This window comes from Odocoileus virginianus, chromosome 32 (assembly GCF_023699985.2).
Source record: "Odocoileus virginianus isolate 20LAN1187 ecotype Illinois chromosome 32, Ovbor_1.2, whole genome shotgun sequence".
Classification (NCBI taxonomy): domain Eukaryota; kingdom Metazoa; phylum Chordata; class Mammalia; order Artiodactyla; family Cervidae; genus Odocoileus; species Odocoileus virginianus.
Window position 1 is genome coordinate 24,736,737 of NC_069705.1, and position 16,460 is coordinate 24,753,196.

The 16,460-nt window shown below is 42.0% G+C and overlaps 1 protein-coding gene across 1 annotated transcript in view; it reads right to left on the bottom strand.

Annotated features, from left to right (window-relative positions):
* The window catches only part of ASAH1 (N-acylsphingosine amidohydrolase 1), a 37,702-nt gene extending 24,269 nt beyond the window's left edge, over positions 1–13,433 (bottom strand). Inside the window, exon 1 of the mRNA XM_020896187.2 lies at positions 13,269–13,433. Within this exon, the coding sequence (XP_020751846.1) occupies positions 13,269–13,346 (78 nt within the window). The 5' untranslated portion in view covers positions 13,347–13,433. The remainder of the gene's footprint in view (positions 1–13,268) is intronic.
* Between the last annotated feature and the right edge of the window lie 3,027 nt (positions 13,434–16,460).

The following is a 16,460-nucleotide window of genomic DNA, read 5'->3' on the forward strand; positions in this document are numbered from 1 at the left end:
CTCTCCACCTTGTAAGCTTTTGGCTCCAACTTCTAAGATCCAGCTCAGATGTCTGTTTGGTGATGTCTTCATCTACTGCCCTGGGAGCACAGCCACCCTCCCCTCTCCACTCCCTCAGCACACATCTCCCTTGCCAGCCTTCTGATGTGCACTGTAATCCTCTGTCTCTTCATGACCAGACTGTGTTCTTGAGGTGTGTGCAGAGCCCCAGCGAGAAGGCCACTGCTGAGATAATGAAGGAACGAGACTGTTTTTAGGGAACACGGTTTAGTCTTAGCAGCAAAACAGCAACGGTTCTCAGTATAAAATGATTTAAAAAAATCCACACTGATTTATCATTCTTTTATTACTAGTCTCAAGATGCCAAGATGCATTCATCTTTTTGCTGGAGACCCAATATTGCAAGAGAAAAAATAAATTGTTTTAAAGAAGCATAAATTCACAGGAAGAAGAAGGTGAAGTAGGAAAGGAAACTACTAGCACTGTAGTTTAAGCTCAGAAAATATATCTGCAGCAAATTTGTGTGGGAATGGAAATCTCACATCCTGTTTTAAGTTTTGATCTCCTGGGAAGTGTATAAGGTAGGCTGACGTTACCTGATATTCAAACATTAATTGTCAAAATACCACAAAATACTGTCAAAATGTCAATGTGTTTCTCATATAAATACCATTTTGTTTACAATTTTTGGTTGAACTCATTAAGAAACAGCATTAAGTGTAAACTTAAATTTTCAAAGGCTATCATTAGAACTTAAGTTCCATTTCACATGACTGGAATATAAAATATTAGATATTAAATAGTATCAATTTGACAGTTCAGTATCAAATTAGCACAAGCTAATTTTCAGAACCAATCAGTGTTCAGTAAGACTGACTGAGGGTGGTTCTTCTTATTCAGAAAAATTTCAGTCTCAGTCCTGAGTTCAGAAGTTGTAGTAAAACTGCACTGCTGCCACCAGGGGCAGGATAGTCAGGATGCAAAGCATCTGTTTCTTATAAAATTCACACAAGTGAAAAATCTGTGAGAGCAAAAGAAGTTCATGGTTGAATAACAACAACATGATAGATTTAAGTATGTTCCACAAAGTACCTGCCAAATCAACAATAAAATGAATAACCACAAGCTTTAAACATCTGGCATTTTCAGAAGTTTTGTACATTTGTCCAACTAAGCCTTTTTTCTGCTCCACCACTATTAACTGTTACATATCATAGCAGATTCCACTTCAGGTTTTAGTGAACTACTAAATACCCAAGTTCTCTGAAAACACCCTTGGCCTGCTATTGCTTTATGCAGACTATTCAAAAAGACTAATTCTTTAGTCTCAAACTTGGCATCGGATGCTGATAAGCGATCAGTGTCAAGAGTCAAGATAACTGGGAATCATTTGCCTTGTTCCGTAATTGATCTCGACACTGCTGCTGAAGCCCCAGGCAGCAGCAGTCTTCGGCTGAAGGCTAAAATAATGTGAAACAAATTTTCTCAGGACACATTTCTTCTACTTCTGCCATCAAATGTGATTTCACCAACTCACCTTTAGTAAATGGCTTTCCTTGCTTTGCTTATAAATAAGCTACCTAGAGACTTACTTTGGTTGCAGCCTCATTTTACTTTTTAATATTTGTCAATAAACTCTGCAGTGATGAGATACTACTCTACATGTTGTTTTTCTGATCACTTTTTTCCCTAGGAATTGGGAACACTGATGTCTGCGTGGTCTTGCAATGTCAACATACACTGTTTTCTTTGGATACAACTCTAGCATCACTGTGTAATCAACACAATGCTCTGCCAGCTAATTATCTAGAAAACCCCTACTCTGCTTGGTCTCAAGGGCACATCTGAAGTCCATTTTCCTTGTTACGATGTGGCAGGCTTAGCCTCGTAATTTTCTTAAAGATTAAAATAATGTGATGCATCAATTCATGTGGCACTTAAATGCAGCCGAGTTGTAACTGCATTAGCATCATTTCGAATGATGCATTAGTGTCATTCGAAACGCAGGGAACAGCACTGAAAGCCAGGAGCCCACGGCACTCAGGCTTTTCAAGAACAAGCCAACTGCTCCCGTGCTGAAGCAGCCACAGCCAAAACGCAAACAAGAGCACCTGTGGGCCAAGAAAGCTGAGCTTATGGACCCTGACGTGCGAACTTCATGAAACTTTGACACGTCATGAAAGATTAATCTTCTGATTCCCTCCCAACTTTTTTTTCCATTTGTACCCTTTTAAATTTTATTTTGCTTTTTAACTTATTTTATACTGGAGTATAGTCGACGAACAACACTGTGATAGTCTCAGGTGGGCCGCAAAGGGACTCAACCATACATATACATGTATCAATTCTCCCCTAGGGCTTCCCCGGTGGCTCAGATGGTGGAAAAATCTGCCGGCGACGGAGGAGACCTGGGTTCAGTCCCTGGGGTGGGAAGATCCTCTGGAGAAGGGAATGGCTACCCACTCCGGTATTCTTGCCTGGAGAACCCCATGGACAGAGAAACCTGGTGGGCTACAGTCTATGGGGTTGCAGAGTCGGATAAGACTGAACGACCAACACTTTCCCTTTCACCCTCCCCCTAGCTTTTGAAGGACATAAAAATACCCCAAGCTCGCAGACCTTACAAAAACAGGTGCCAGCCCGTAGTTTGCCGACCACCACTCACGGTACTGACATCCAAACAAGCTGTTCCTGCTAGATGATTTCTTCGGTTTCAGTCAAGGCAAACCCTCTGAGGTGGTATGAAAGTGTCAGTCGCTCAGTCGTGTCTGACTCTTTGCAACCCCATGGACTGCAGCTCTCCAGGCTCCTCTGTCCATGGAATTCTCCAGGCAAGAATACTGGAGTGCCTTGCCAGCCCTTCTCCAGGGGATCTTCCAGACCCAAGGATAAACCTGGGTCTCCCCCACTGCAGGCTGATGCGTCACCTTCTGAGCCACCAGGGAAGGTGGCATGTTTGTGGGAAAAAGAGGCAGAAGAGGGAGAGACAGGGTATGGGTTTACTGCTTTGCCCAGCTGCAGTGCCACGTGCAAGTCTGGATGCAGAGGTTGGGAAGGGGGGTGTCGTCTGTTTACTGGCCCCTCAACTGAACTCTCCTATCATCTTCGTTATTCTATTCTCTAGAATAAATGTTACTCCGAGCCAGGAACCTCTCTGGGATCTCCTTTCCTCAAAACACCTTTGTCTACTTTTTTCATCAGTCAAAACTCCTGCAAGGGTTTTCCTTGGTATATATACAGAATGGAATACTTAACTCAGCCATGAGAATAAACTAGTGGTTACCAGTGGGGAAGGAAGGCGGGAGGGCAATATAGGGGTAGGAGACTAAGAGTTACAAACTATTAGGCATAAAATAAGCCACGATAATAAACTATATGAGGCAAATAATGTTTTATAATGACTATAAATGGAGTATAACTTTTAAAAATTGTAAATCATGATATTACACACCTGTAACTTAAATAATACTGATCATCAACTATACTTCAATAAAATCACAACTGCGGAAATAAAAAGGATAGGAAAATAAAGGTGAGAAACTTTTTCCCAGAATAGAGAGAAAAAATTATACAGAAAACAGAAGAGGGGAAAAAAAAAAAAGAGATTTAGAGAATCAATGCATGGAGTCCAACATTGATTAACTGGATTTCCAGAAACAGAGCAGAGATAATAAAGAGAAGAAAGTGATGAAAGAGATAATTAAGAAAAATGTCTACAGCTGAAAGGAGATGAGTTTCGAAAATGAAAAGGCCTACTGATTATTTGAAATAATGACTGAACACAAGGGCCTTCAGTCAGACACATCACTGAGATATTTCAAAATGTAAAGGATATTGGGACTTCCCTGGTGGTCCAACGGTTAAGAATCCACATTGCAATGCTGGGGATGCGGGTTCCAACCCTGGTTGGGGAACAAAGATCCCACAAGCCACAACTGCTGAGCCTGCGAGCCACAACTAGAGAGTCTGTGCACAGCAACGAAAGATCCCACAGAAGTGTTTGCTTCTGAGATGGAAATTCTAGTTCAAAAAGATACATGTGCCTTAAGGTTGACAGCAGCACATTTACAACAGGCAAGACGTGGAAGCAACCTAAGTGTCCATTAACAGGAGAATGGATAAAGAAGATAAGATATGGAATATTACTCAGCTAGAAAAAAGGAATGAAATTACTTCCATCTGCAGCAACACTGATGGACCCAGAAATAATCATACTAAGTGAAGTCAGTCAGAAAGACAAAGACAAATATCATGGTATCACTTATATGTAGACTATAAAGAATAATACAAACGAATCTACTTACAAAACAGAAACAGACTCACAGACAAAGAAAAAAAATTATAGTTACAAAAGGGAAAAGGGAAGGGTGTAGGGAAGGATAAGTTAGGAGTACAGGATTAATAGATACAAGCTACTATATTTAAAATAAACAACAAGGATTTATTATATAATATAGAGAATTATATTCAATATCTATAATAACCTGTAATGGAAAATAATTGAAAAAAAATACATGTATAACTGAATCACTTTGCTGTACACCTAAAAACATAATACTGTAAATCAATTGTACTTCAAAAGAACAGAAAACACAACAACAAAAAGCTTGCTTCCAGAGAAGAGGGATGGCGTAGAAGGAATGAGCCAGAGATGGCTGCTTTTCACATAAAGCTCTCTGTATTATTCGATTTCCTTTAACTACGTACACTCTTGATACACATTTTAAAATATCAAATTAAAAACCTGCATGATTTCAGCTATATTATGTGGAGGATTTTGAGACTGATTCCCTGACGTGATTTTAAGTATTTTTAACTGTCATTATCTAGGAGGCAAGGATATACAATGGAAAAAAGACAACCTCTTTTATCTAAAATTATTTTAAAATAGTGATGACTGCAATGGAATGCAGGGTCCTCTAAATCCTTGTTTAGTGAAATGTTTAGCATCCTTGAAAATGGACTCCGAAAAGCAGCACTCTACTTAAGAACTCAAACGGCAAATTTTCCAAACACATCACTTAAAAAGAAGGGCAGGTGTTAACTTCAGAAATGCAACTCTTACCTCATCCTAACTTACTCATAAGATTCTTCTAAATATCAGACCTTCAGGTGAGTATAAAATGTGATCTGATTCACAGAAATCAAATTTATGGCCCTTTTACTACATTTCAAGTTTTCAGGAACTTTAGGGTCATGTGCTGGATGCAAGGCCCAGCTTGGTCAGGGACTGACCGAGTCCCAGTGACAGTCCCAGTCCAAGCTTCCCTTGCTTACTCTCTCAGCTTCCCACAGAGATAAGAATAAAGTCTCAATTTATTTCCTAATAGGGAACAATCTGTATTTCCTTCAGGGCTTTTTCAACTCAGTGAGTAAATGAAGTGTAAGGAGGCTCATTTTTCCTAGTAATTATATCTGCATGATATGGGTTCCAAAGCCAATAAACAAGAAGGCAATGGCTCTCTGTCAAATATGAAAGAGTTCAACCTGTCCCAGAGGTTAAGACAGTAACCTAGTCATCACACATGCAGGAACCTGAGGCTGATAAGCCACTGTACCATGATAACCCTGGTAGCGATAAATAAACACTGAAATATATAGGCATGAAATCTGCATGGAATTTGACTATTAAGAGTAAAGGGTAAATGTGACTGTAATTTTTAAAGGTACAGCCACCAGATCAGGGTATTTCAGGTGGACATCAAGTGCTGTCAGCAAAGTCATTTTTAAATTTTTAATTTTTTTTAATTGAAGTAGTTGATTTTACATTATTATATTAGTTTCAGGTATACAGCATAATGATTCAAATTTTTATCGATTATATTAGATTTAAAATTATAAAATATTCACTTTATTCCTTGAACTGTACACTATGTCCCTGTAGCTTATTTAACTTACATACAGTAGTTTGTATCTCTTAACTTCCTACTTCCAATTTGCCCACCTCTTTCTCTCTCTCCACTGGCAACTACTAGTTTGCTCTGTATCTGTGAACCTGTTTCTGTTTTGCTATATTCATTTATTTATTTTTTAATTCTGTATAAGCAATAATCTATGGTATTTTTCTCTCTCTGACTTATTTCACTAAGCATGATACCCACTAACAACAGTCATTTTAAACAAAAAAAATTAGATTTGGGGTAGAATGAAGACAGTTACATTCTCACTGTCAAGGGAAACTTCTACAAAGAATGACGGCTTCAAAATCTGTGTGTAGACTTGAAATAAAATTACAGTGAGCTCATTTGTTATTTACAGATTCTTACTATCTCCAAATTTAACTATAGAAGATTTTAATAACAGACAACTTTATTAGGGTAGGCAAAAACTTAAACAGATGATAGGTAAAGAATGTAACTAGATGATAGGGAGAGAGATTAGGTAGTCTGCGTGGTATACTGTGCTACTTTGTCAAAGGGTTAAAAAACACAACTAATTTAAAACCTCAGTCTCTCTCACCTGTGTGCTCGCTCTCTCATTTTTGTTTCCTAAAGCCAAAGGAAGTAGTGAAAATGTCTGTAAAATATTTTGTAAATACTTCCTGGGTCAGCAAATTCTCTAATTATTCTGGTTATTTGATAAGAACTTGAGAATCTTTGAAATTACTCAGTCGTAATGTCCTCCTCACTCACTTAAAAAATATATATATACTACTTACATAAGTATATTTAGGAAAATAACATATAAACTGAAAATTCTTCCATTAGTAACACAACTGCCCCATGCCTAAAAGAAATGACACCTAGTCCAGCTCCCTAAAATGTGAGTCCTGCCAGATGAGAACCTCAATGAAATGCGTGCCTCTAAGATTGTATTAAAGAATTCAGAAAGCCCTCAAGTGCTTGTCTTATTCACATAATCAGAAAAAGGCAATGAAAAGAAATTATATAGCACACACCAGAGTTCTTACCTTAGGAAAAGAAGCTGAACAATTCCAACAAGGCAATTTCAATTCAATTCTTTAATTCGCCAACAACTATTTTCTAAATAAGAATTGTCTCTTAAGATGTTCTCTATGTACGACAGTGCAGACACATTCAAGACATTCTTGAACAAGAAAAGGCCTGCTTCTTGCATATGTAACAAACTCAAATGAGCATACAAAATTTTTCACTTGTTTTCTGACCTTTGATGGGATGGTACCTTATTAAACTGTGGATATTTAGACAAAAAGAGTGTGAACAAACTCTTCATAAGGGCAGAGACCTCCAGTGTCCAGATCACAATCTGGCACAGAGTAGGTGTGTCGTATCTGTTGACTAAGCAAACAGATGGTGCCTGTGTATCTCTTCCTTTAAAGTACGGGGGTAAAGGTAAATGCAGCGCAATAAAGCTGGCCGGACCAGAGAGGGTTTATGTAATTTGGGGAGACTCTGAAAATCAATGCTAAGAGCTGATGTAGTGGCTAACATTCACAGTATTTGTTACTCACTTCAGAAGCTGACGCATAAAAGCAAGCTCGATTCAGCAATTCACTATGGAGCCAGTGTGGTTAATTTTCACATAGTTTTAGGAATCTGCTTAGATTTATTACTGAGAACCCATCTGCCAACACAGGAGACACGAGACAAGGGGTTCAATCCCTGGGTCGAGAAGATCCCCTGGAGGAGGGCGTGGCAACCCACGCTCCAGTATCCCGGCCTGGAGAATGCCATGGAGAGGAGCCTGGCGGGCTAGAGTCCACGGGGTTGCGAACCAACTGAAGTGACTTAGCACACACAGAGTCTGAGTCCTTTCATTCTGATTACTCCAGAGGCTACTGCAATCTATTTTCTGCTCCCAACACTGCTCCCCAGCCAAGGTGGCCAAAGACCTCTCAGTGCCAAGGACAACGGACACTAGTCATCTTCCTGGCCTTTAACGCAGCTGGTCTGTCCTGCTCTCTCCCTGAGCTCCCCTAACACTTGCTCTTCAGTGCTGGCCGCTGCTCTCACTTCGCCTGTTCTTCTCTACCTGACATATACATGTCCCTGGGCCTCTTCTTTTCTCCTCTCCTCTCTGCTCAATGTTCACCTGCTTCAGTGGGTTTCAATTAATATGCCTACGACTCCCCATACCCTCTCCTGAGCTCCAGTCCCAAATGCCTGCTGGAAAGCTCAGTGTCATCTGAAATTCGACGTAACCAGAGTGAAAATTATCTTCATTCTTCCGTCCCCCTGTTCCCTGGTAGCGATGCCACCGTTCACCCAGCTGAGCACTGGAAAGGTGCCTGTCCCTCACCCCATCCGACCCTTCCTTCTGCTCTTTCTACCTCCGAAATCTTCTCTGGAACCATCCACTTCTTCCTTTTCCCACTGGCACAACCCCCCTGCAAGTCACTCAGTTTTCTCCCTTAGTCTCCTCACAGCTACCCTACTTACTCCCTTCCAATCCAAACTGATCTTTTGAAAGTGAGAAACTTACCACATCTTGTTTAAAACCAGTCAACAGCTTCTTGTGCTTTTTAGGATAAATTCCAAAATCCTCAGTAAGGTCTATGAAGCCCTGATGATGTCATCTCCATCTCACCCTCTAGACTTTTCTTGTACCATTTCTGTCACCACTATCTCTTTTTAAATATATATATTTTTAATTTTTGCTGAGATAATACTGGTTTATAAAATTATGTAAATTACCAGTGTATAATATTATACATCTACTCCTGAACGTTGTTGTTGTGTCCGACTCTTTGTGACCCCATGGTCTGTAGCCCATCAGGCTCCTCTGTCCATGGAATTTCCCAGGCAAGAATCCTGGAGTGGGTTGCCATTTCCTTTTCCAGGGGATCTTCCCGACCCAGGGATTGAACCCACGTCTCTGGCACTGGCAGGCAGATTCTTTACCACTGAGCCACCAGGGAAGCCCTTACTTCTGCATATATCACCAAAGTTTTAGTTTCAATCCATCACCAGAGGGTTGATCCCCTTTATCCAGGTCACCTTCCCTCTGCCCTTTTTCTCCTCTGGTAACCCCTACTCTGTTGTCTGCATCTACGTGCTTAGTTTTGTTTGGTTTGTTCTTTTGTTTGTTTTTATATCTCATATGTGAATTAATCATATGAGACCTGTCCTCTGATTTATTTCATTCAGCAGAACTTCAAGTTCATACACATTATCACACATGGCAGGATTTCATCTTTTCATGGCTGAGTAGTATTCCACCATGTGTGTGTGCACACAAGTGTGTGTGTGTAAGAGAGAAAGGGAGAGGGGGAGAGATTTTTATCCATTCATCCATTAATGGGCACTCATTGTTCCTGTATCTTGGCATTGTAAATAATGCTTCAATGAATATAGGAGTGCAAGTATCTTTTTGAATTAGTGTTTTCACTTTCTTTGGATAAACACCTATAGATGGGATAGTTTGTCACCATCATCTTTTTTTTTTAACTTTTTGTGACTGTCTTCCTTTTTTAAAGTTTATTTTTAATTGAAGGATAATTTCAATCCTTTGGTTTCTGCCACACATCCACATGGATCAGCCACAGGCATACGTGTCCCCTCCTTCTTGAGCCTCCCTCCCATCTCCCAGCCCATCCCACGCCTCTAGGTTGTCAGAGACTCCAGGTTTGAGTTCCCTGAGTCGTATAGCAAATTCCCACCGGCTATTTTACATATGTTAGTGTGTACGTTTCCAGGCTACTCTCTCCATTCGTCCCTTCCTCTCTTTCCTACCTGCACCTGCCATGTCCGTGAGTCTGTTCTCTATGTCAGCGTCTCCACTACTGCCCTGCAAATAGGCTCATAGTACTGTCTTTCCAGATTCCTTATATATGTGCTAACATACGATATTTGTTTTTCTCTGACTTCCTTCACTCTGCATAATAGGTTCTAGATTAACCCACCTCATTAGCACTAACTCAAGTGTGTTTCTTTTAATGGCTGAATAATATTTCATTGTATATATGTGCTACAGCTTCTTTATTTATTCATCTAGGACATCTAGGTTGCTTTCACATCCTACCATTTGTAAATAGTTCTGCAATGAACACTGGGGTACATGTGTCTTTTTCAATTATGGTCTTCTCAGGCTATGAGCCTGGTACTGGGATCATTGCATCATATGATAGTTTTATTTCTAGTTTTTAAAGGAATCTCCATACTGTCTTCCATGGTGGCTGTATCAATTTCCATTCCCACCAACAGTGTAAAAGAGTCCCCTTTTCTCCACATCCTCTCCAGCATTAATCATTTGTAGGATTTTTTATGATGGCCATTCCATTGTGAAGTGATATTTCATTGTAGTTTTGATTTGTATTTCTCTAATAATGAGTGAATTTTGATTTGCATTTCTCTAATAATGGTTTTTCCAGTAGTCATGTAGGGATGTGAGAGTTGGACCATAATTAATTAGTGATGCTGAGCATCTTTTCATGTGTTTATTAGCCATCTTTATGTCTCCTTTGGAGAAATGTCTGTTTAGGTCTTCTGCCCACCTTTGGATTGGGTTGTTTGTTTTTCTGTTATTGAGATGCATAAGCTGCTTGTATATTTTGGAAGTTAATCCTTTATCAGTTGTTTCATTTGCTACTATTTTCTACATTCTAAGGGTTGTCTTTTCACCTTGTTTATGGTTTCCTTTGCTGTGCAAAAGCTTTTGAGTTTAATTAGGTCCCACTTGTTTATTTTTGTTTTTATTTCCATTATTCTAGGAGGTGAGTCATAAACAATCTCCCTGTGATTTATGCCATAGAGTGTTCTGCTTCTGTTTTCCTCCACCATTATCTCTTAATACAATCAAAGAATAACTCAAGAAGATCTTAGAATACACCATACTCTGAAAAGCCTCAAAAAATGGAACAAAATTTAGAGATGTTCCAAATTCAATGAGTTCTGTTTTGGCTTGTAGTTCCCACTATCATATTTATCAAAAGCAGTTCTGAGATATATTTTGTAGTTCTGATGCAACAGTTTATCAAAATGTGATTCATGTGTGTGTGGAGTGATTCAAAATGAAAACCTGCTTATTCTGTCAAAAGATGAGTCACTGAACTTTTGTGAAGTTCTCCAAATCCTCTCGGCCAGTGGCTCCCAGATTTTCTAGATCAGTTAAGAAACTGAGAGGGGCCCAGCACAAGGGAGTCCCAATTTATTCTCCAAAGTGAAGATATCAAAACAACAACAAAAAATTCACACACATAAAAGAAAGAACATTTTAATAAAAACTGAACACCTGCAAACAGAATAAAAGCTAAGATTCTAATTTAATAATTTTATGGCCTATTTTTTCTCATTTCATTAAAGATTTGTGAAAGCAGTTTCCCCAACTGACACCAGAGGCTGAACTAGACTTTGATAACCTCTGTTTCCGATAAAAACTACTAAGTTCATGGAGCATGTGTGCATGCTCAAACATGTCCGACTCTTTGTGACACCCCACCGACTGTAGCCCACCAGGATCCTCTGTCCGTGGGATTTTCTAGGTAAGAATACTGGAGTGGGTTGCTATTTCCTTCTCCAGGGAATCTTCCCAACCCAGGAGTCAAATCCACGTCTCCTGCACTGGCAGGTGAATTCTTTACTAGTGAGCCACCTGGGAAGCCCAGATTCATGGAGGGGCTGTTGATTTTCTTGTTCTAAAAATATCTTTTATTAAGTACTTTTGCTTAAGTACTGAAAAAGAAAATAAAAAGCATTCTCTGACATTTGAAACTGTTCCGAGGTCCACAACTAGACCTGTCAGTATTAGCACTTGCTGATTTGACACTCAAAAGACAGGCCATTTCTGTTCTCCTGTTAGATATAATTGACCTCACAATACCTACCTCAGCGAAGGTTAAGCTGAGGCATGATAGAATGATACAAAGTAAGCCCACTTGTGACCCTATCTAAGCTCAGACAAAAAAAAAAGGGGGTACCTTGCAACTCACAAAACATGAAAGACCCTCTTCTACTGCTAACAAATGACGTTCTTCACTCAATCATAGTTCTCCTCACTTTCTAAAAGCATCTGATCCAGAGCAAACCCCTGATTCCTTAGACCTGACCCTGAAACACACGAAGTCCAAATTATAAAACAGGTTTCTCCTAACGCCCTTTTCTGAGAGGCCCCAGAGTTGCCCATGGCGTGCATTCTCATTCACCGTGGAATAACAAAACCAAGGTTTTTCAACTATAGGCGTTGTTTCCTTGGGTCTTTGGCTGAAAGCATTGACAGTATCAAAGTATACATTTTTAAAAAAATTATCATAATCCCCACCACTTTATAGCAAATAAATTCCCTACCCATATTAAAGCAGACTAATTTTATTTTTCCTTATATCCTTCCAACCCATGCCCACTGTGTATTTTTCTCTTACGGAAATCACTGTGCATACCATTTTGTTTTCTGCTTTTACTTGCTTTATTTTGTGTCACTTTTGAATGGCTGAATACTACCCCACTATGATTTTATTCTTAAAGCACTTCTCCGTAGAGAAATAAAAGAATAAAGGAAGCGAATGCACACCTTGCTTGCAATATCAATATCCTACTTAAGCCGTCAAGAGCAGCCTTATCTAGACAGTCTTAAGTCACATGCACCCAAGTTCCTACTTATCCCATCTGTCGACAAAGAAAAATGCAGTCTCACGGTTTTTCGAGAAGAGAATTATGCAAAAGCACCAGACTGGGTGTCCAGAGGCTTGGGTTGTCACGCATCAGAAAACAAATGTGTGACCTCTGGCTAGTCATTGACTCACTCGGCGACTACTTCCTCCCTTGCAAAGAATGAAACTGGTCCCACATTTGCTCTTGCAATATCAAGTCTGTGTTCCTGCTACTTCCCTGAAGGGTAAAGAGCCACAGGTCTGGTGGTCACTTGACTCGGGTGGGCCTGGACTACTCCCATCGCCCTAACCAGGGATGCCTCGTCCTTTCCGAGGGCCCTTCAGATCCTTAGTTACTACCTCTCCTTCAGCACCTCGTCACAAGGCAGAGAAAGCCGAAGTCCTCAAACAGTTCGTAACTTAATTATGTACGCAGATCAACTGGGACTCTTCCTCCAGTAATTCTATAGGCGCGTGGGAAAAGTACACTCAATCCAATGTGAGGGTGTGCAAACACAACCGCCAGTGTGCAGAGATGAGGATTTCCCCTCAAAGTTTCTTTGTTCCAGCTTGTACCGAATCGACCCGGGGTGAGGCTCGCCAGCCCGCTCTGCACCCACGCCTCTGCTCAGAGACACACGAATCCCTGTAAAGATACTGCCAGGGGTCGATCAAGCCCCGTCTGCCCCGCATCTGCGCGTCCCCCACCCCCCGCAATGCTCCGGCGCGCCCCTCTCCGCGTCCTCGGTTCCAGCTCACCCACCGGTGGCACCTGCTGCGCAACCAAGCAGGTGACGGTCCCGCTCAGCAAGATGAAGATTAGACGACGCCAGCCTAGCATCCTTCCACCCACCAACGCGCTGCAAAAGACTCCTGAGGAGGCCGCTCTAGGCACCACCTGAGCGCCGAGCAGGTCACGCCCCCCGCCGCCACGTGACCCGACAGCCGGACCGCACCACGCGAGGCGTGGGCGGGGGTAGATGGGCGCCGGGGTGAGGGCGGCAAAGAGAGGCCCTGGCTTTTCAGTGACGCGGCGGGACGAGGGAGCCTTCCGAGAGGAAGAACAAACCCGCAAGATGGAGAGTGAGCGCTCGAGTAAGGACCGTGGTGTTCGCCCCACCCCCTGCACCGCAGGTAGTGGTTGCGCCCAGCCCGAGCTCCAGCCCCAAGCCCCGCCCCGGCGGGTGCGGCTGTGGAACTTTCCTTCCCGCGAAGTCCCTCACAGAGGGCCGCGCCCTCCTCAGAGACTCAGGGTGGGGATCACCTCCGCTTTCCCGGTCCGCGCCGCCGCGCACCGTCCCCGTACGGCCCAGGGCGAGTCTGCCCTCGGCCGCTCGGTACCAAATGTCCATGAGATGGGCATAAGTCACGAGAGTCTCAAAACGCAGCGTAGCCCGCGACAGCGACAGGTCTTTGCCCTCTGAGGAGAGCAGGGCCCGAAGTGAGGGAGGTTTTCTGTCCTGACCGTGGAGTCACCCGACGGCTGTCAGGGGCCAGGAGCGGGGCAAAGTTAATTCTCACGGATGCTCCAAGCTGTGAATTTACCCATTTAGGCTTTCGCCTCCGAACTGACAAGCCACAGAATTTAGGCTTCGGTTTACTCGCACTGAGACAACAAGTGGAATGCCCAGGTAGGACCGAGAAGCTTCCTTACGTGGAGTGAAGCACCTGTGTACCTTCACCTGCTGCAGTGAGAGGACGCATGTTGGCAAAACCCAGGTGAACCTGGGAGCAGGGTAGGCGGGCAGTCTGTTTTAGTCTGCACCTGGAAAACAACTTTACAGGTGTGTTTGCTTGGCATGCGTGCGGTGTTGGACACTGTTGCCCTAGTCAGATAAAATGTGTTAGTCCCTCAGTCGTGTACGACTCTTTGCGACCCCGTGGACTATAGTCTGCGAGGCTCATCTATCCGTGGAATTTTCCAGGCAAGAATGCCACAGTGGATTGCCATGCTCTCCTCCAGGGGATCTTCCCGACCCAGGGTTGGAACCCAGGTCTCCCCTATTGCAGGCAGATTCTTTACCATCTTAGCCATATAAGTACAATAGAAAATCCTGAGCTCTCCGTTCCACTTTCTGATTGAACCTTTTTGACTTCCAACTGGCTTTTTAAAAAAAATGCTTCAGTAAAATCTGAATACCGTCACTAAAATCTTCATATATATATATTTTTTTCTTATGTAAGTTTGAAATTGCGGTTTCAAACTTACCCGTTTGTATCACTTTGTTAGAAAAAAAATCAGTGTTTTTGCTGGAGACTGGGAAATGAGAATTTGATATCTGGGAATATTTATTCAAGTTTTTCTTTTTTTTTTGTGGTAGATGACAGGATTCCTCTCTCTGATGAGGGAAGTTTGATTTTTGAAACATATCACATGATTAAAGTAGTTCCTGATTCAAAAGTGAGCAAGAAGATAATAGAAATGTTCATTAATTCAAACAGTATTTTACTGTCCACCTGCAGTGTGCCAATCATTTCTCCAGACACTGAAGATAAGCTGAGAACAAAAAAGACAGAAGGCTCCTCTCTCATAAGGCTTACATTCTAGATGAGAAATGGACAATAAACATCAAACCCAAGGAAATTTACTTAGAATGTTGTTTTTGTTCAGTTGCTGAGTCATGTCCGGCTCTTTGTGACCCTGTGGGTTACAGCCCACCAGGCTTCTCTGTCTATGGGATATCCCAGACAAGAATACTGGAGTGGGTTGCCATTTCCTTCTCCAGGGGATCTTCCTGACCCAGGGATTGAACCCACCTCTCCTGCATTGGCAGGTGGATTCTTTACCACTGAGCCACCTGGGAAGCCCTTACATAGAATGTTAGAGGGTAATAAACATCACAGAGAAAAGGCAGAGTGGTGGAGAGGGAGGGGGTTGAGAGTAGGAAGAGTCACAATTTAAGTAGAATGGACAGGACAGGGGCTTCCCAGGTGGTGCTAGTGGTAAAGAATCCACCTGCCAGTGCAGGAGGCCTTAAGAGGCACAGCTTTGATCCCTGCGTTAGGAAGTTCTCTTGAGTAGGAAATGGCAACCGAATTCAGTATTCTTGCCTGGAAAATTCCCTGAACATAGGAGCCTGGTGGTCTACAGTCCATAGGGTTGCACAGAGACTGACAGGACTGAAGTGACATAGCATACAGGGACAGGAAAAGCATTATTGAGAAAGTGATATTTGAGCAGAGATTTGAAGGAGGTGAGGAGTTTTGTGGATGACTAGGGGAAGAGTATTTCAGACAGAGGGAGCAGCCGGAGCAAAGGGTTAGCAGAATGTGCCTGGTATGTTTGGCTACAGCAAGGAAGTCAGTGTGGGTGGAGCAGAAGGAAGAGGGATTAAAAAAGTGGGTGAAGTCTGAGAGGTCTGGGGGGGTAGGGCAGGTTATACATGTCATAAGGAGCTATTGCGAAGACCTGGGCTTCGTTCTATGCAATTATGTAAATAGGTTGATTTATCTTGGACCTTAGAATAAATCTACAAAAAAAGAGAAAAAAAGTAGAGGATTCCCATCTTTTATATAAATGGCTATTTGATTTGAAATCATCTCTCTTTTTGCATTTTATGCAAAAATTCAGGTTTTATTTTTACTTATTCTTGGTGGGAGCTGATGTCAGGAACTGAAAGGCAAGCAGTAGTAACCTTTGTTTTCTACCTCCTAGCTGGATAATAATACACATAATGTGGCATTTTCATTAGGCAAGACTTTCTACATTTCACATTAGAATACATTACTCTTTTCTTGAATAAAATGACCCAGTTACTAAAGAAACCATCTTTGGAGGAAGTGTTTAATAAGCGTATTTTATTTAAATCAGGGGCTTACCTCTTAGCTCAGTCGGTAAAGAATCTGCCTGTATTGCAGGAGACCTGGGTTCAATTCCCGGGTCGGGAAGATCCTCTGGAGAAGGAAGTGGCAACCCATACGTGTATTCTCACCTGGAGAATCCCATGGACAGAGG